Source organism: Magallana gigas, chromosome 1, assembly GCF_963853765.1.
Source record: "Magallana gigas chromosome 1, xbMagGiga1.1, whole genome shotgun sequence".
Classification (NCBI taxonomy): Eukaryota; Metazoa; Mollusca; class Bivalvia; order Ostreida; family Ostreidae; genus Magallana; species Magallana gigas.
In genome coordinates this window covers 52,548,788-52,570,300 of record NC_088853.1, presented here as the reverse complement: position 1 = coordinate 52,570,300, position 21,513 = coordinate 52,548,788, and the positions used below count along the sequence as shown (strand labels likewise).

The following is a 21,513-nucleotide window of genomic DNA, read 5'->3' as shown; positions in this document are numbered from 1 at the left end:
TAAACTGTTTATTGCCGCAAGTGTCCAAATGCTCACTTAACGGTATCTGTCGATATCCCGGGGTGTTTATGTGTTGTTTGTGTACACGCACACGGGCCCGAAGTGGATTGCTTGTTTCCCCAATATAGTACTCGTTGCAGCCTGGACATGTTATAACATATAATACATTCTTAGTGTCACATGACATGTCCGTCTTTACGATGAATTCTTTTCCGTTGAAGTCGTACTTAGATCCCTCTGTAATATGGTCACAGGTCCCGCATCGTGGGTTTCTACACTTAGTAACTGTGTGTTTAGTATCAAAATGGGAAGTGCACAATATTCGTTTTAGATTTTTAGGCTGACGTCTGCTGTTAATGAAGTTCACATATTTGTAAATTTCTTTCGTGGATTGGTCGTTAATGAGGATATTATTAAACTGATGAATTATTGGCGTAATGTTCATATTTCTTGGATTAAAAGTATGTACAAATGGAATAATATCAATGGTTTTTTCCGGATGTTTACTGGCTAATAATTCCGATCTATCATACGTCCTGGCTTTACGAATTCAGTCGTCAATGAGACCTTCGGGATAACCTTGGTTAGTGAGGTAATGTTTGAGTTCCCCGAGGCGTATGTCTTGGGTGTTTTCATCGCTCACAATGGTACAAATACGTCGAGCTAAATTATATGGAATAGCAGTTTTTGTATGATGAGGATGACACGAATTAAAATGAAGATATTGATGTGTGTCAGTTGTTTTGTAGTATATATCAGTAAAAAGTTTTGAATTCTTCTTTATAACCAGAACGTCCAAAAATGGTAATTTGGTGTCACTACTTTCTAAAGTAAATTTGATGTTGGGATCAAGGTTGTTCACAAGTTGATGAAATATCTTTAAATTTTCGTCACTATTATTCCATAAAATAAAGCAATCGTCTAAAAATCGTTTCCAACTAGATTTAATAGATCTGGCTTCTTCTTCTCCCCAGAGTGAAAGTATTTGTTCGTGTAGCTTTTCTTCAAGGTATCCAAGAGTAAGAGTGGCGTATGTTGGTGCCACCTTTGTCCCCATTGCTGTACCTTTCACTTGTAAATAATGATTTTTTCCGAATGCAAAGGTGTTGTTTTGAAGTATTATATGTAATCCTTCGAGTACAAATTCTTTTGTAAAGCGATCTTGTAGAATTTCAGGATGCTTGTTGATCCAATAGCTCACCGCTTTTATTCCAAGCTCTGTTGGTATATTAGAATATAAACTGACCACGTCAAATGACACAAGTTTTGCGGTATGTTGAACACTTTCAGGCAATTGGTTTATAAAATTCACATCATCCTTAATAAAACTGGGAACTTTTTCACAGTAGGGTTTTAGTAAAATATCAATCAAATGACTTAATCTTTGGGTGGACGAATTAGGTCCTCCTACTATAGGTCTAAAAGAGAGGTCTTCTGGATTTAGGCAGCAAATATATTCTCCAGTCTGGGTTTCTACAGCATTTTTTATTTGTAATGATTTATGCACTTTTGGTAATCCGTAGAATTGACTTTCTCGGGCATCAAAGTTAATAAGATAGTCTCTCTCCTTTGTAGTGATATTTGACAAATTTTCATTCACAAATTGTTTTATTTTTGACAGAGTTTTTTTCTCCTGGTTTTCTTCAACGTGTTTATAATATTCTGGGTCATTAAGCATATCTAATAGTTTAACTTCATAATATGCCTTATTCATTACAACAACTCCGCCTCCTTTGTCGGCCTCTTTGATAACAATGCTTTCATCATCACATAAATCTTTTAAGGCTTGTTCCTCTTTTTTCGATAGATTTGACTTTGTTTGTCTTGGAACGTTAGAAAGTTGGAAATTATCAAGAGTATTACACACTGTATCTAAAGTTTGATTTCTACCCCGTTTTGGATTAAAATCTGACTTGTTTCTGACGAGATCCTGTTCTTGTTCCTCATTTAGATTTTATGTAGAATCGTCATCATCCTCGTTAAAATATTCCTTTAGTCGAAGTTTTCGTGTATATTCCTTTATATCCGTTTTAAGTTGTTCGTTATTCATACGGGGAGTTGGTGTATATTTCAAACCTTTTGATAATAATTTTATTTCAGTTTCATTCAATACTCTGTTCGAGAGGTTGAACACTTTAGGATTATGTTGCAACGTTCAAGTTTTTTGACGTCACGTTACTATGTTACCATTATATAGCTTCTGAAGATTTTAAAATGAAAGCGCCTAAGCTATATTGAACGTTTTTCGTGTTTTCTTATTTAATTTTTATCTATAACTCGCCGACCACTGTGGATTTTATTGTGTTTCAATATATATATATATATATATATATATATATATATATATATATATATATATATATATATATATATATATATATATATATATATATATATATATATATATATATTTATATATAATTAGTGAAGCTTGGTTAAGAAAAAGTAAAAACAAATTGGTAATCTTCAAGTGCCAATAATGTTTAGAATATATAAAACAAATGACAGTACTCTTCCGATTTCTCGGCATTAAAGCTAAAAAATTCGAGTCTATTATTTTAATATAGTAGTATAGATGTAATAAAACACACTATACCATTTATTTCAACATTGTCCATAAAACAAATCTATTGATTTGCCGTTTTAGCTACGACCAGAGTGAATATATTGTAGAGCATTGTAACTGTTTATATGGAGTCACTAGTAAACTTTCGTGATTTTATCAATAAACTTTTTTTGTTTTATATTATGAATAAGTTTGTGTGAAAAAATGTCTATTTCGGTCATTTATTTTACGTCCTTCTCTTTATCTACACATGCCATTTTTAGGTCACATGAATCACTGTTGCTATCTGTTTTTGTCCGTCGTTAGTCTTACGTCGTTCGTCGGTTGTAAACTTTTGAACATTTTTAGCTTATTCTCTGGAACCACTGAACTAATTGACTTAAATTTAGCATACAGCATATTTCGGTACTGGGGAGTAAAACTTGTGAAATTTGAGTTCCACGGCTACCTGGGACAGGTGGAGCTAAAACCATCAAAATTAATGCAATCTTTGAAAAATATTCTTTTTCTTTACTCCTGGACATCAAACTGTCCAACTGTTGGCATTTATGTAATAATCATTAAGCTCTCTTCCAAAATTGTGAATTTCATGGCTTCTGGCTCAAGGTTGGGCTCTAATGATTTAACAGTGAGAATACTTTAATTCTTTTAAAACCTTCTTCTCTACTCCAGACTATTGAGCCTATGAACTAAGTACGTAGTTAAGATGAGGAAGAATGCTCTTCCAAATTGTGAATTTCATGCCCCCTGGGCTAGGGCTTCTTGTGATAGGGTAGGGCGCTAATGATATAGAGAAAATGCATCAATTCTTTAAAAATCTTCTCGTCTGCTTCTGAATATTAATCAGATGAACTACGTACATGGCAATGATGAAGACGAATGCCTTTTTCAAAATTTTGAATTTGGCCCCTTGGTCAGGGTTCTTGTGTTAGGGTGTGGCTATACCTTATATGGAATATTTTGCAAAGAATTGATTCAAATCAACATTTTTTTCTTGTAATTTTGTAATTATGATTAATTATTAAATAATTATTATAGAAAAAAAATGGTGAATCAATTCTTTTCAAAATATTCCATAAAGGGTAAACCACAAGTCTGGATACTAATCACTCCCCGCACAATTTTTTTTATTTTGCACATCAATTGTATATCTATCAGAAATTTACAGAACCCTGTCAAGGTCATACTAGTATCTTAAAAAGGTTGAGGTTAGTCAAACCTAACTATGCTTGAGAGATTAATCTACGTCACCATAAAACAACTAAAATGATTTCATTAGCCTTGTAATTAAAATGCACATGAATGTACATTGCAAAAGCCACACTATCGTTACTTAGGTAACCGATAAGGCCATGGGGCCTCTTTTTGTAAATACCTACATGCTATCAGTAGTTACACGTTGGTATTAATTTTTTTGTTTGGAATGTAAGTTAATCAAGTGTAAGGTTTGCAAAGTAGGCAAAAGCTTTGATCATTACAAGTGTTATCATTATTTAATTTTGTTTTCCTAATATGTTCATCTAACTATTGTATATTTTATTATAGAATGCAAAAAAGGAACATTTGAAGGTAAATGTAATAGGAAATGTGGAAATTGCTTAAATATGGCACAATGCCATCAGAGGAACGGGACCTGCTTAAGTGGATGTGAACCTGGGTTTCAAGGTCACAGATGCAAAGAAAGTTAGTTTTTCACACATCGCCTTCGTTTTTAAGTTGTATCAGGTTCATTGCCATACATTTATTTATATATATATATATATATATATATATATATATATATATATATATATTTATATTTATATATATATATATATATATATATATATATATATATATATATATATATATATATATATATATATATATATATATATATATATATATATATATATAAGGATAACACTCAAAATAACCTGTTCTTTTCGTATGTGAATATAAGAGTAATTGTTAATGTTAAACCTTTAGGTTTTATATTAATTGATAACTACGACAGTCTGAATTTGTTTGATTAAGGTTTATGAGCAGGTAGTCCATAAGCTATCTTTGTAAGTATATGAGTAAAAATGTTATGTATGAATTATTTAACTCATCAGTAAATATGTGTGTCTACTTGATGTATAAAGCAGTTAATGTAATAGCTAGTGAGACTTAAAAAAGATTTTCTGTAACAGTTATACACGTTTTTCTTAACTAAACTGTTAAAACATTTATAACAAAATATTTCATTTGTGCTTGTCTAGAATGGCGTTCATATGCAAAATCAAAGTATGTAATTTCGATTTCAGAGTGTAGATTTAAGACGTATGGCGTTAACTGCAGCATGACATGTGGACATTGTAAAAAGAACAAACATTGCCATCACATAACTGGATTTTGTAAAATTGGGTGCAAAAAAGGCTTTCAAGGCGATGGATGCAACAAAGGTGCATAAAACGTATATCTGAATTTATTATATATAGGTTGTTTTTTGTGTATATTAAAAACATACTATGTCTTAAAATAAATCACGTTCATATTCACTGAGAACTTCTTTTTAGAGATACATTTTTTTTCTGATTTTGTATTTCAGAATGTGATATATACACATTTGGACAAAAATGTAGAAACAAATGTGGACATTGCGTTAATAACGAAACGTGTAATCACATCGATGGAAAGTGCATGAAAGGATGTGCAACTGGGTTCCAGCGGCCAAAATGCATTACAGGTTTCAACATATAATTAACATATACAGTACTCGCAAAGTTATTTAAGTTACAAAATAAAAGATACGAAAGAATTTACGCAAAATAGGATATAATTAACGCAGGATAAAACAGTGAGCTTACGCGAAACAATACGATTGATACACTACAGGAAAGAGCAATATTGTAAGGAATAATGTTGCGGGTACTGCTATATCTGTCTGACTATTCTGTGTGCCAAAAATGCAAGGATGTTTTTTTTATATATTTACATTCGCGTTAATAATGGGCTCTGAAGATCAAGATGCGCATATTAGAATCACATCTATCTATCTATCTATCTATCTATCTATCTATCTATCTATCTATCTATCTATCTATCTATCTATCTATCTATCTATCTATCTATCTTTTTCCTCTTTTATTAGACATATGTGCTTGTTTCAGAATGCCCAGACGGTAAATTTGGTCAAAACTGTTTGGAAATGTGCAGCGCAACTTGTAATAGCTGTAATAAAAAGTCAGGATTTTGTGAATACGGTTGTAATCCAGGATGGAAAGGCGACAATTGTAAAACGGGTATTGTTGTTAATATCAATGGATTGTACCTATTCCAATAAAGATTGTTAGTTATAGTCAAATGATTTTGAATTGTAATATGTTGATTGTTACTTGTTGTTCTTGTACACTTTCGTTGATATAAGATTGAAGGTTGACATATACGTTAGGTAAAATGTTTTCAAATATCCAGGTTCAAACCCGTATTCAAATAAAGTCTTTTAGGTGTACATCAAAAAGAAAATATTAATTTCCGGGTTTATCTTTTTCTTTTTAACTCAATAAAAGGAGATAAAGGCTTTTAGGTGTTAACTGTAGTAAGTAATGCGGATATCTCAAGTGATGATAAAACAAAGTAAAACTTATGTTGCGTTTTGATATTGAAAAAAAAAATATTTTTGACAAAGGTAAGACTGCTTAAAACCTATAAACTATTTCAAGAAATTCTTTTACTGCTTAGTATATGATAATTTTAACACGTATTCAGTTGTAAGTATCAAACGGATATCCATTTAATTTTCTTTATTCATTCATTTTATCTGATTTTATATGTAAGTACCAATACTTAATTTGCACTGTGTTGGCCTTGATTCTTTATTTGTAAGACATATTTTGTAATAAAACAAATCATTACCTTAGCTTCCTTATTTTATATAAAAAGTTGGATTCATTTGATTTTTTCAGATCGAGAATGTTTGGTTGTCGATAGATTGAAAATATAATCGCATTGTGATTGCTATATTTAAACGAATTTTGTAGTATGTCCAGATGGCTTTTTTGGTCGAAACTGTGTGAACAGATGCAATGAAACCTGCATCAGTTGTAATAAAAAGTCCGGAGTTTGTGACAATGGTTGTAAACCAGGATGGGAAGGAAATTATTGTCAAAACGGTACCGTTGATACTTTCTATAGTTTGAGAATATTCCGGAAAGAAAAGTTTTATTACTTCTTAATTGTAATAGTGGTTTGAATTGTGTATTTCTTATCAGGTTTATGATTTTAAGAATAAAGATAGGTATATTAAAGATGCTGGACGTAAACGATAAAACATTGCTGATAATAAATTAAATGATTTGAGAGAGAGAAAATGTTGTTTGCTTAATAATGCCTAATTGTGCGGTCACATGATGAGGTTTTTCATCCGATCTCCCTCAATTGTCTCCTCTGAATCACTTTTATCCAAAATCATACCGTATGTCCAGCTAACTTTAAAGTCGAGAGCAAACGTCAGAAGGTCGATTAAAAATATAATTGCGTTTAATTTTCAGAAAATGTCTAATGACAATTCTTTCGTTAAACTGATTTTAACTGTACAAAAATCATAATATAATATAAAATCGATCGTTAAACTGTACCATATGACCACCCGAACGAACAACTCCAATCGTATTACTAGAACAAGTCGATTTAAAATCGGATGAAAAATAGCATTGTGTTTATGCACCTTTAAAGGGTCATCCTGATTGATATTTTCATTATATCATTATGTCCGTTTCATTTCCAAGTAAATGCTGAAGGGCTGTTTTAATGTGTAGCTGACGACGCAAATGTTAAGAAAGTCAAGGGTTAACATATAAAACAAATCAACATTACATTGATTGTTTTGTGTTGAAAATGTTGTCTTTTACCATCACAAAACTGAGCTACTTATAGTGCATCAATTCTTGAAAATCCTCCTTTAACCTAAAATGCTAAGAAATTTATCTGATTCAGGCTGTTGAAATAGTATCTTTTAGATTGGTTTTACACGTTCATGGCAGGCACGTAGCACGCTACACCGGAGAGAAATTAACAGAGGGAGCCTAATTCAATCACTCTTTTGCATTATACATTTTTCTTAAATTTACGTATTTATAATGTATAAGATTAAATTATCATGGAGACACATGTAACGAAAATGAATAGTAAACCCGAAAATCATATGTAAACATCTGTGAAACTCAACTCATAGCCGCAACCCCCCCCCCCTCCCAGTTCCACGGATTAAGATTGTCATGCTTTATGAATTTGCCTTTATTGTTCTTTTTAACAATTTTTAGATTTTAAAAAAAAAATTCCTCCCAATAAAGAAAAAGAATTACACCCCCCCCCCTAAAAAGCAAAACAAAAAATAAACCGATGCTGCATGTCTGTGCCTGTATTGTGTATCAGTACACTCGTTTATTGCAAATATACATATATATTTAACTGTTATTAGATTTTTTTTTCAGAAACATAATTTACTAGGTTTTATCATAACATAAACTGAAATTGATACCGTAACTACAATCATTTGCATTATAAAAACGAAACATTTTGGTTGTTTATAGATTATTGATATAAGTAGATTTAGTGTAGAAGTGTACGCTTTCTTTGTATTTTTCAGAGTGTCAAGAAGGTTTTTTTGGTCAAAACTGTAAGCAAAAATGCCAGGAATCCTGTAACGATTGTAATAAAACATCAGGAGCATGTGAGAACGGTTGCAAAGCAGGCTGGAAAGGCACTTTTTGTCAAATCGGTACTTAATATTGATGAATTTATGTTAGTTAATACATTTCATCTATGTATAATATTTGGACTTAAAATTTGTTCCTCTGTACCTTCTAATATACCTTTAATTGAGAAAATCCTTAAAAATGAAATATATTAAAGGAAACATTGTTTTGAATTGATTGAGTCTTAAAAATTGTTGATTGTAATGAGGTTGAATATGTTGTTTTTAAATGAAGGGAAATTCCAAATTTTTATGGGTTTTTTCTTCGTCAGAATGTGAGGTTGGGCTTTTGGGAGAAAACTGTGCCAAATTCTGTGGTCATTGTTATGGATACAAAACGTGTGATCATGTAACTGGAATATGTTTGAATGGATGTCAACCAGGCTATATGGGAGAAGACTGCCTAAAAAGTAGAGTCAATATATAACCGTATAGCTGGTTATTTTAGCGGGAAATACTTTTGGCCGATTTAAGTGAATTTTGAAAATTCACCAAAATTTAAAACACCAAATTTAAGTACTTCTAAGTAACTTCTGCTGTTTACTCTTTATATCGTTTTGAAGTCGAAGAGTTTGATTAAAATAGGACAAGTTGGTGTTACAGATACAGATTGACATAACTCATAATTAATACAAACATAAATCAATGTAAATCAATACAAATTAAACATTCCTATAAATTATAAGTTAATTGTATATTAAGCATCATATCACTTTCCCTGTTGAATTGTGTAATTAACCCCATCCACAGGGTTGACATTGACTTATGTTTTTTCTACCGGTGAAATGAATCTTGATTGTTAATAGGATATTCTTTTTAATACTTATAATAAATACGTTTAATGAGTTTTGTTGAACATATTGAAAAGTGTGAAGCAAGAATCGGACGATTTTTTTGACCACCTCGGAATGTGATGGTGACAGGGTTTTTGTTTAAGTGCAGGTACATTAACTTCTCAGCTATTAAAAAAGACAGTGGAATTATTATAAAGGGACTTGGATTCACCCAAATTATATTCGCCAAAATTATGGTATACTTTGTAAACTTAAAACCGCCAAATGCGTGTCCAGCTAAACAATCGGCTATGCGTAATAATTTTAAACTTGCAATTTAATTGAAAAAAATAATAATCAGGCCTACTAGTTATAAACAACGAATCGTAATATTGTCTACGGTTTTCCTTTCTTCAGAATGTGAACCTGGATTCTTTGGTGTAAACTGCAGCTCTGGATGTGGACACTGCTTCAAAAATAAATCCTGTCATTTTGAAACTGGAGTTTGTTTTGAAAGATGTGAACCAGGCTACAGAGGAAATAACTGCAAAAAGAGTAATGACAATTGCTTGCATGTTAATTAAGATAATATGAATATAGTGTATCCACGTAACGAGGCTGAATCTGTTTATATCTACCTAAATTAGTTTGATGTTATTTCTTCGTTTAGTTTCACTACTACGTCAATTAAGGTCAAGATCTAGTAAATGAAAAGTGCCTACAGGTTTATGAAATTCAATGTATAAATTCTTTTGATGATGCTACATAACAATATCTTTGTTTCATATGGTGAACCGGGGCTTAAGTTATTGGTAGACACAATACAAAATTATGTTTTAAACAACCATTTTCTAAGACATATGAAGGATGAATTTAACAAATTTCGGCGTTTTGTCTACTTTTGACTAATAAATATATCTAAAAGCCTACAGTCTCTCCATAAAACAGCGTTAAACAAGCTATTGACCGTCTCTTTAAAATGATGTCAAATTGAATATAGGTACCGATATTACTTTTCCCGTGATTAAATATAGAATTTCAAAATATTGTTTTATTTTCTACATAATTCCTTGACTCCGTAAAATACGAGAAAAGATTTATCAAATCAATTATGACGTCATAATGGTTCTAGCATCAAACAGACAGTCTGGAATCATTTACCAGATCTTGATCATCGTGGTTTGATTGGGTATAATTTCAAAATAGATTTTTTTCTCTAAAAGGTTGGCATATTGTGGAATCCGTTGTCGCCTGGAATAAATGAGATAATTATACTTTATTTTGTTTGGCTTTATGCATAGTTAAATAATACCAGGAAACGATAACACGTGGGCTCCATTTTTAGCATTTTACCCTATTACATTTTTAAAACCACAATTACCGAACTAATATATGTTTATGTTGTATAGAACACAGGTCAGAAGAACGTAACATCTTTGCAGTTACGGCTTCATGAACAAAAGATGCGCAGAGTCATGTCCATTGAATTTTTCTCTGTCACTAAAAGACAATCTCGTTTTTATTTCAAGAATGTGACGATGGACTTTTCGGTATTAACTGTAGCACACCATGCGGCCATTGCTTTGATAACCATACCTGTCATCATATAAACGGAAGCTGCATTAAAGGATGTGAAGTTGGATATAGGGGAATCAAATGCACGGAGGGTAAATGTAGTTATTTTTTTTTTAATAACAAGACCGTTGTGTTCCAGAATGAAAAAACTGGTAATGTTTTTCGCACATAATTAAAGAAATATTAATATTGTATGAGAATTACTATAACATTTGAAGAACAATAGACAAAAAAAATATTGTTTGCATTCACATCAATTCAATAACCTTTTAAATATTGAATCCACATAAAATTAATATTTAAATATTGTATGTGTCTGTCTTTATGTTATCGAAACCAACAATCGATACGTGTACAGAAAAAAACATACATTGCTTGTCAAATAGTATTTTTTAAGAGTGCAACGCAAAGTGTAATATCTGGCAAATTTTGTATCAAATATATTGCCGTGAAAACCCGTTAGCCAGATCTTTAGTTATGGATAATTCTTTCTGTTTAAGATGAAAAACTAATTTAAATTACATTTAAATTATATAGATCATTAGCATGCATACATTAGCCTACTCCAGTAAATAATAAAGTATATACTAATGCTAAATCCCTGTATGTCAGTCAAAATTTATATTTTAAGCTAACTGGTCACCTCAGATTTTAAGAAAAAAAAATAATATATGTATATTCTTATGATTAGAAGCTTGGTTGTATACCAAAATTTGGTGTATACCTTGATTAAAAGAGTATAAACCAGGGTAAAATAGAAACTTAATTGGTTTTTTCTACGTTTTGATATAAATAAACGCTTATATGTAGACTCAATCGAATATTACAGGTTGTCCGACGGGTGCATTTGGAAGGAACTGCAACAAAACTTGCAGTATTAACTGCAGAAACAGGATTATCTGTGAAAAAGATACAGGTCACTGTATTGATGGATGTGCAGCAGGATGGAAGGGTGAAATTTGCAACAAAAGTACATGAATCTTTAAACTCTGCTTATGTATCTATGAATAACTTCTTTTAAGAAATCTTCAAATGAGACATCATTGAATCGTTTATTTTTCATGACGTTATGTTAATTTTCTTTTTAAACGAATGGAACAGACATATAGCTTTAATCCAATAAAAAAAATCGGCGCCGGTTTTTGAATTACATACATGTATATATGTCTCTCTAAGTATTTGGTTGCTCGTCAAACCCAACGTTAAAGTAATACAAATTTAAAGATTGTCTTTAAAAAACTGTAAACTCATTTTGACTAATATGGCTTTTTTTGGGTGTTTGTGTTCTTAACTTTATGATTGGTCACTTCTTTCAAGTTATTATAAAGTCACAAAACTTGAATAACTAATAGCTGATCGGGTTAATATGAATAATTGATTTGTCAAAAACTGTATCAAATGGCTTGATCTTGTTCTTAAAAGCCAAACTCAAAACGATAATTAGTTTAAATATCAGCGCTCACATGCACTGCATGTAGAATGAAAATGTTTAACTAGAGAGTCTTTTGCGGCATCTTGACTCATTGACCATTTGGTAAACTGATATCATATGTAATGCAGTTATTTTTAAAACTAATTTCAAAACAATTTTTTGCAATATTTTATTAGTTTTCCGGGGATAATTAAAAAATACCAGTGTCACAGTACACTGAAATGACGAGTAATTTTCATATACATTTTGTTTTATTCCGTCTTTGACAGAGTGTGATAACAATATGTTTGGAGAAAAATGCGAGCAGAAATGTGGTAATTGCGCAAATACCTCCAAATGCAATCCTGTCAACGGATCCTGTCAAACTGGATGTGATTTAGGCCTTCAAGGTCCACTGTGTAATGATGGTAGGCACATTAATAAAAGATGATGATTATTGTTGTCTTTTTTCTAAAACTGCATGTAAGCAAAACTAAAAAATTATCAGCTGTTGTTTATTACTTTATCGACTATTAACATTGTTTACATGTATCTGAACACTTGTTCTTGACAAAAGATTGTTAATTTACAAAGTGTAACAAAGGCCTGTTTGGGTTCAACTGTATAGATAATTGTAGTTCGTTCTGTTTCGATGGAATTTGTGACACTAAATCCGGTGAATGTATATAGACGAATAGTCAATAATCGGAATATTAGCTCGTCGGAAAAATATTGACCGGTCAATATTTTCTTTGGTTATACCCCTGTAAAACAGTTACTTTACAACTCTACACGACAAAAGTCCCGCATTTTGAATGTTGGGTTGGAACTGTTCAAGGGGCATGGTCACAATTTTGGTCAATTTCTATTTTTCTGGGGGGTTTTTTACGATGCTTTAGGAAAATTAGTGACCAAGTGAAATTTGAGAGACAGGACACGATACGCGAGATACGACATTTTCCTATCGTAACCGATATAAGGATTAGCGAATAACTGTAAAGTAAAATCATGTAGAACATCTGTAATTTTATTTCTACGGACGACGGCATACCAGTAGCCTTTTGATGCCGAGAACATTTTAGTAAAAGTCTTTGCGCGAAACTAAATTCATGAATTGTATATTGAGCTTAGAAAATTACGGCGATCCGTTTTCAAACTCTTTCTTGAATTCTGGTTTGTTTTTTTCATATAACAAAACAAATGTTGACTAGGGTTACATGTAAGGGCAACATTGATTATATTAGATCACAAGGGACGAAATATTGCTCGACGCAAATCGTATAATATTAATTATTCAAAATATCTAATGAAATTCCTATTTTCATAAGAGCTAAATATTTTGTTCTATAGATTTTTGTGAATATAAGATATTTTGCTTTCATTGGTACATTCCGATATCGAAAGAATATTCTACCATTTCGATTACTCAATACTGATTCTTAGATTCGTTGAAAGTGACTTCAATAAACCTTCGCGACTCCAAAACAAGATGACTTTATACTAGACAGTCAGCAAAGGTAAGTCATCAACGTTAGCAATGTTTGCTAGCATTACAAGTACATGAATATGCGAATGATTGTAAGGTGAATTTAAGTTGATCGTCTGTTGCATGTTTCGTACAAGCGGTGATATATTCCCAGATACCGTTTGATTAAAAAAAGTCTTAGGAGATTGAAAAAAGGCGAAGATGCACAAGTTAATGATATGCTGAACTTAGAAATATCGGCATTTTTTAAAATAATTCTTTAGAATTTATTATTTTGTGTTCCCATAAAACAAAACCATATTTAGTAACGTGCTTTTTTTTATATTCATTTAGGCTCAAAAACATTCATCTTAAAAAAAGTATTTTTAGTGACGCCATAAAATGACATCATCAGTATAATTACCTCATCAATGTTAGAAAACCAAATCATTGAAATTTCAAATCAAATTGAATGATGCAAGTAAACTGAATAGATCTGCATGCTGAGTTTAAACAGTGAAGATGTATAACATTCTAATTTGTACCATTCTACATGTAGTTTATTACAACTGTTTCCAGTCTCTGTACCACGGTCTACAAATGAAGTGCACCATTCTGTATGTCGTCTGTTTGGTTTTATTTCTATTAAATGAACCGGGAAGTTCCATGCTGCCTACTGACAGAAAACCTATAAGAAAGGTAACATATATATATATATATATATATATATATATATATATATATATATATATATATATATATCTATTTCTTGCATAATGATATATATTGATATTTTCAACGTGAGAAAATAGCTAACCGTTATATCTTTATTTATATTCTTTCACGATGATATTTTTAAACAAGAAAAATATGTCAAATGTAACGAAAATAATTTCTTTTTATTTTAATTTTAGCTATTATCTTTTCCGATCTTTACAATTCATTAAAACACAAAAATATTTTTATAATTCTGTTTTAGCTACATTGGATGTATCTTAGAGAAAAACAGGATAAACGAATCGAAAAGTATCTCCCCTCGTGCGTATCGCACTTTTGGTAAAATACCAATGATTGTTTGATTAAAATCAGTTTTTGATATATTTTCTCGATTTTTACGATTTTACAATAATTGGCCTTTTTAAAGTAGACCCAGTGTTCTGTGATGTCATACTTTTTTGTAAAATTTTTACTTCTTTAAAATTTGTGCAAGATAGTTTTATTTATTTAATGTGAAATACTGTTAAGTTCAAGATATTTTTGCAGCTTAATTTTATCCTAAATTTTAATTTATTTTAATACATTTTATCTATGTTAAAGGGAAATCACTCCTTTTCTGACTTTTCTCTCAGTTGTATGTCTAAATGCTGTAACTTTTCTGATCCAAACAACTAATTTTGAAATGTTTTTGTTGTTTTAAATTTCTAACACAGTTGACAATGAAATTAAAAAAGATAAACAGGTTTCTGCCTTCAAATATTTTACTTTTAACAAAAAAAGTACGGATTTCTGATGCTAAAATATGATCATGTTCATGTTTATCTGACATTTCAAAAAGTGTGATGACATGTATAATTTTTTCTAATAATTGATGATATTTAAGTATATTAAAGTTTTTCAACTTTCATCCGAGAATTTTACAAAATTTGAGTTGACTTAAGGGAAAAAAAAATACACTGAGCTACTGAATTTGATATACAAAATATAATTGGTTACCACTTGTAATGGGGTATATGTCACAATTTACGTACATACTTACTCTCCATACATGTTATGCTACGTTTATAATGTTACTAATTTATTGTCAGAGTTGCTTTTCATAGTTAAAAGTTCACTCAGCCGGTTTTACTTGGCAGGTTCTAATCCCGTGCATTTAAGAATTCAATCTGGGCGAAGTAATTGGAGAGAGCGGACGTTTTCAACCAGCTCCCTCATTTTATTCTTCATGTAACATATAATTTTTACTGACCAGAGTCCAACTATTCTGGGTAAGTTTTTTTTTGTATATTAATGAGACGGATTTAATGCCGTATTTATTCCTAAAATGGCCAGATAACCTTGTTTTATATTTTCCGTGAGTAATTTAGAAGTATTTTGTGTAATGTTTGATAATGAATATTTGCTCATATGAAAACTATTAAGTATAAAGTAAAATTATGTGTATTGTTGTTATGTAAACATATGTTGTATGTATTTCAGAGTAAAGTATAGTTGCCGTAAAATAAATGTATTTATGTAGTACACAAGTATATGAAAGTGAAGTACGTGTACGAGTCTTATGATTGTATAAAGTAAAGTATATGTAATGAAGTAGTAAAGTGATATACAGCAAAACGTGCAAATATAAGTGTAAATACAGGAAAAAATATTGAGTAAAGTAATGCGCAGTAAAATCATTAAATGCAAGTATGAGTAAAATAATGTTACCTGTGTATTTATCATTTCATTTATATTTCAGATCCTTTTTTTATACCTTTATTTGAAGTATATAGAACAGTTGGAAGTTTATTTGTAAATAACAACCTGAATAAAAGCTGTGTAAACATACTAAAAGTTATTATTTTGAAGCCGCAAAACCACTTGGCGACAGTATATATAAATTGTTCGGCGTGTTAAAAAGCTTAAATCTTATAAGGTAATGTTTGTATGATGAAATTATTACGTTTGTTTCTGTAAAAAAAAATTGCAAACATACAAGTAAAAGCCTTAAAAACATTATTAAAACACACAGACAAAAAAGGTAATAAAAAACCAGAATAACACTACGAAGCAAACGATTCAAGCCTTGTATTAAATACAAAGGCTAATTGTTCATTATAGCTCTAAATAAATATTGATAAAAAAAATAAGACCCTGCATTTTAGGCATAATCACTGGAGTGTGATTATCTTGTGCAAGACAGAAGTGTCCAATTTTTCAGACAGTGTATTACAACGCCGCTGTAAAACGTTAACATAAACTATCTGTTGTGTAAAAATAAAATAAGCGATTGATTGGGTCAATGCATGCACTAATTGTTTTGCTTTACTGAAAACAATATATCATATTTCATTATTTAAATAATGATATTCAAATATATACGTATATTTCAAAACCACAAATAACTTTATTCCAAATTGAAGATAAATAAAAAGACTTCTTATGGTACTTGTACCATACCTTTTTTAATGAACGCAATGGTATATACAAATTATAAAGTTATATAAACTTCCCGTTATCACCATCCTTACCAAGTTACAACGTTAATGTAAGCCTCCCTAAAAGTTAATTTGAATTACAAGTCACCCAAATCCAATGCCAATAAACTCGAACTAAACGCCTAGCATGTTTCTTATGCTAAATATAGCGCTATAGAATTTTAAACAAATGTGCTGCACCATGAAAGTTCATGGAACTATAAATGAAACACTTAGCGAGACAATGGACGAGACAGAAAACGGAGAGAGGGGTCCACCTATGTACTCGAGGAAGTGAGTTGTCTCGAACCCTCGGCTGTGCTATATTGATATAGGGTAACCGTTCTTCTTATGCAAATTTATGCTTTACTTCAAAATGAACTATTCTTACTAAGACTCTATCTCCGACTTTTAACACAGCACCCCTATATTTCTGTCATATTGTTCCTTTTACTTTTGTCTGGATTTTTCAGCTACCTTATAGGCTAAATTGTAGGCTTCAACTAGTGTTCCTCTAAGATCTTTAATGTATTTTGTTTGAAGTATCCTAGTCTTTACCTCAGCTAATCCAAAAGCTATATCAATGGGTAAGTTTGGATGTCTACTGAACATACTGAGATTGACCTGTCAATTCATGCCTGATACAATTATAAGTTGATACTTACTATTTTCAATTTAATTTTGGCTTTGGGCCTAAGTTCCTAACATGTTAAAAAATGTTCTATAAAACATTTCTGTAATTCCATTTCTCATCGGGTGATATGGTGTTGTCTTTGATTTGTCTGTTCCCAAAATTTTACAAAGTTCCTTGAATAGATGCGTTTTGGAATTCCATAATTAACTATGAATTGATTGAATAAAACTTCTGCTGTTGTTCGAGCTGTTTGATTTCTGGTGGGATTAGCTTGTCCAAAACGAGAAAAGTGATCCGTTACTACTAAGATGTTTTTATATCTGCCTTTGGATTGTTCGAGTGATTAAAAATCAATATAAATAAGTTATAAAAGTTGGGTGATGGTGATATTTACCAGAGGTGCTCAATCAGATTGAGTTTTCCTTTTGATACATCTGTCACAGTTACTTACCTATTTCTCTTTGTCTACAGATATTCTGCCAATTAAATCTCTCTTTAATCAAAAATGTACGTTTTCGTCCGGGATGTCTCATCTCATCATGAAGTTACTTCATCACTGTTGGTACTGGAATCCTCGGTAAAACTAGCTGTTTCACCTCTTGATCATTCGAACTTACTTTTCTGTACACAATTCCCTCTTCAACACATAACCTGTCAAACATTCTAAGCAATGGGTTGTTAGGAAACTGGTCTCTCTTGGGCTTTTCACATGACTGAACTCTATTTATCCAAGGTCTTATTTCCTCATCTCCATGCTGAAGTTGAATCCAATGTAATTTTATCCTGACACATATTCATTTGTAAATCATTCTGCAATAAATCTACAGAGTCTGGTACAACTAAAGTGTCTATATAAGCAATGTTGATTTTGTTGCATACAGACTATATAGCATCAATGAATATTGGCATTCTGGAGAGAGCATTTGCGTCTTTGTTGTGTATTTTAGTTCTGTATTTTATATCAAAGTCATAGGTACAAAGTGTTGCCAACCATCTATGACCTATAGCATCTAATGTGGCTGACGACTTCTCAAAATCTGGCTACCTTAACACTAGTGCAGTTAAAACTTTTTCTTTAAATGAACCAACAGCAGTTTGCTCATTATCCCAAATCCTTTTTTTTTTACTGTCTTCTTTTTTTACATTCGGAAGTACATGTACTAGGAAAAAACTCTGTCAACGGTTTCGATTTCTGACTGAAGTTCTGAATAAACCTTCTGAAATAACCAGCGAAACCAATAAAACTGTCTCACTTCCCCAGGGTTTCTAGATGTTGGCGAATTAATAACTTTGGATTTTTTTTAATATATTTTTTTACTTAATTTTTATATTTCTATCATGTATCGTGCATCCTACATCCTATCCTGTCCTATCCTTGTCAACTTTCAGGATTGCAGCACTGTAACACATCGAATTAGTGTAGAGATATCCGGCCTATATAAATACAAACTGTTTTTGTGTATTTATATGTTAAATATTTATCATCTTATGTCGCTGAAAAGGAATGGATTTACCGAGTTCAGTTAATTGCTTATCGTATATCCGGTTGTTTTCGCGATTATATAATTTCACTTTTACGTCGCAAAATATAATGACATATTCAGGTGATGGCAAGTGAAAACAAAGAGGTTAACACAGTAAAATCGTGTAGTTTGATATGAAGCGGAATAAAAATAATAAATTGTCACAGTATGTGTTAAAAAGTCTAGAAATTATTTAGTTTATAAGCCAGAGTTTGAAGTAAAAAGAAGTAGAACCCTAAAAATACCTTAATATACAGTGCATGGGGAAAAAGCAACTACAAACAACACTCTTTGATAAAAACATCTGTCTCTGTACACTCACAATTCACACTTGCAAGTAGCTCACAAATCACACATACACAGACAAAAACAATACTTACATAAAAGCTAACCCCTTTAATACCTCCACATGAATATAGACAGAATAGCGGAAAGTTGGCTTACGAAACGTATGAATTCATATTCTTAGTCAGGACAGTATATTGCTTTTGGTACGTTGTGTTATGCAATAATCAACAAGTTCACACGCAGCAAATGCATGATAATCAATGGCAAATAAGGAATCGTCAAACATGCATAAGGCACATTGTGGTACACCTGCGTGGAAGCAATGACGCGCAGAGCCTGAATTCCACAACAGATGTAACTGGACCATATCTCAGCCATCACCGTGTGGCTACGCATCCGCATGCGTCACTTACCCACGTCGAATATGACGTCGTCTTTAGTTCGTCTTTATCCAAAGAGCAGAGGATGTCGCTGCCCTTACCCATGCAGATAGTCAGCGAACATTTATGGTCGCGTCCTTGGTGGAAAGTTCTACACAGTTCAAACAATGTAAAGGGTTTTAGACCCAAGTTCCGGATTTGAGTCATTCTAACAAATACGTTCGTATTAATTTGAGCATGCGAAAATTCAGTATGAATCAATATAACATTAACAAAACAATATGTACTGTTTAAATCATTCAACTAAACCCGCATCATACGACTGAACGTAGCAGCAGCGTTTGATAAATCCAAAGGGCATAACAGTGAATCTAAAACCATCAGGTGTAACAAACGAAGTGGGATTTTTATGTCTTCGTTTTGCATGGATATTGCCAGTAAAATATTTACTTTTACCGATATTAGCAAAACTTTCTTCCGAATCGGGCATAGGTTCGCCCTCAAATACATGTACCGTCACTGTATAAAGCTGTCTAAAATCAACATTCTTTTCGACAATTGAAGGAAGGGATTTAGGTGGGAATTCACCTTCTAAATTCTCGAGCTCACTATTTTTTTTTCCTCCTCGATAACAGCATACGAGCTAATGATAGTAGGATGATTGTTTCGAGCATAATATAATTTATGTACCCTTTTCTTAAAATATATATACAAGTACTTGACCAACTGTTGCGCTGGATGTTACGGTATTAATGTTCAATTTTTTTTATCGACTTCAACGGATCAATATGTGTCCTTATGAGGCATCCGTCAAACTTCACTATTTAGCACACATTACACGTCACATTACATTTTTTACCTTTGTAGCGACTGCTTCGTGTAAATAATCTAATTAATGCTTTTATAAGTAAAGAATTTTATTTTGTTGTATTTAACTAGATTTAACCATTCATACATTACATAATTATTCAAATCATGTTTTTGTTTTCCTTTACATGCATATTCTGATGTACACTTCGCCTACTTAACGTAAAGTAAATTCGGTCCTTGCTATTTCAAAAAGCTACAAAACAACGCGATTTATCCTATTTAATTTGTGATGTACTTATGGCATAACAGAATTTTTTTTTGTGTTATGCCTATCGAGTTCTCTCGACTCTCTAAAATTATCAAAGTCAAACTTCAACAAAAATTATACATGCAATATAACCATCTTTTTACTTTCATCTAAGTTTCATACTGAGACAAATTATAAAACAAAATGAAAAGTGGAATACGGCTCTTTATTGTGAGTGAGTGGCATTACAAACGTACTTACATACAGTGGAAAACATTTTATAAACAGCGTATAATATTTTACAATTAAGCTTTCAGAGAAAAACAAATGTCAATGTTATCCCTTCCTCTTCCTGCTTTAACAGTTAAATGGAATAATATGTTTGATGAATTTATTAAAAATAATAAAAAGTGTTTTACATGTAAATGTTGAACGTTTCAAATTATAAACTACACGATTGTTTCATATGTTGTAACCATAAAACTCTGCCAGCATTACCCGTCATTTTACATGTAAGTGTTCGATATGTACGAACATATAGTAAAACCAAATTGAAGGATTTAACACGATTTAAGTTATATATATCCTTTTATATAAATCCTTTTAGCAATAACAAATCAAAAATCAAAAAGACCCCCATAAGGGTATACTATTCTTAAATAGTATATTTGTCTTCCTCTCTAAACATAAAAAGTTCAATTTTTCCGTATTTGCGATACTTTTTGATGAGGAAGAGAAATAAGAATTATTTTAGAATAAACATGATAAAAAATGATACAAAATGAGAGTAAACATATTTCTGCGTTTAACTTCCTCTAAAACAGCTGACATGAACGGAAATATCGCGTTACAAATATGTGAGATGTGTGCTAAATATCCCAGAGTATGAGAAATCTACGGACAAATCTTCATATTCTGAGGTAATGTATCTTAAATTAATGTTAAAGAG

General features: G+C 31.4%; 2 protein-coding genes across 2 annotated transcripts in view; one reads left to right on the top strand and one right to left on the bottom strand.

Annotated features, from left to right (window-relative positions):
- The window catches only part of LOC117686878 (fucolectin), a 122,242-nt gene extending 120,567 nt beyond the window's left edge, over positions 1 to 1,675 (bottom strand). The window contains exon 1 of the mRNA XM_066070815.1: positions 1,667 to 1,675. Within this exon, the coding sequence (XP_065926887.1) occupies positions 1,667 to 1,671 (5 nt within the window). The 5' untranslated portion in view covers positions 1,672 to 1,675. The remainder of the gene's footprint in view (positions 1 to 1,666) is intronic.
- LOC105331041 (receptor-type tyrosine-protein phosphatase alpha) overlaps positions 1 to 21,513 on the top strand; it is a 59,670-nt gene that overhangs the window by 9,262 nt on the left and 28,895 nt on the right. Inside the window, exons 3-12 of the mRNA XM_066070787.1 lie at positions 4,112 to 4,249; positions 4,855 to 4,992; positions 5,139 to 5,276; positions 5,701 to 5,832; positions 6,571 to 6,702; positions 8,178 to 8,309; positions 8,558 to 8,695; positions 9,476 to 9,613; positions 10,588 to 10,725; positions 11,463 to 11,603. Coding sequence (XP_065926859.1) covers positions 4,112 to 4,249; positions 4,855 to 4,992; positions 5,139 to 5,276; positions 5,701 to 5,832; positions 6,571 to 6,702; positions 8,178 to 8,309; positions 8,558 to 8,695; positions 9,476 to 9,613; positions 10,588 to 10,725; positions 11,463 to 11,603 — 1,365 coding nt within the window. The remainder of the gene's footprint in view (positions 1 to 4,111; positions 4,250 to 4,854; positions 4,993 to 5,138; positions 5,277 to 5,700; positions 5,833 to 6,570; positions 6,703 to 8,177; positions 8,310 to 8,557; positions 8,696 to 9,475; positions 9,614 to 10,587; positions 10,726 to 11,462; positions 11,604 to 21,513) is intronic.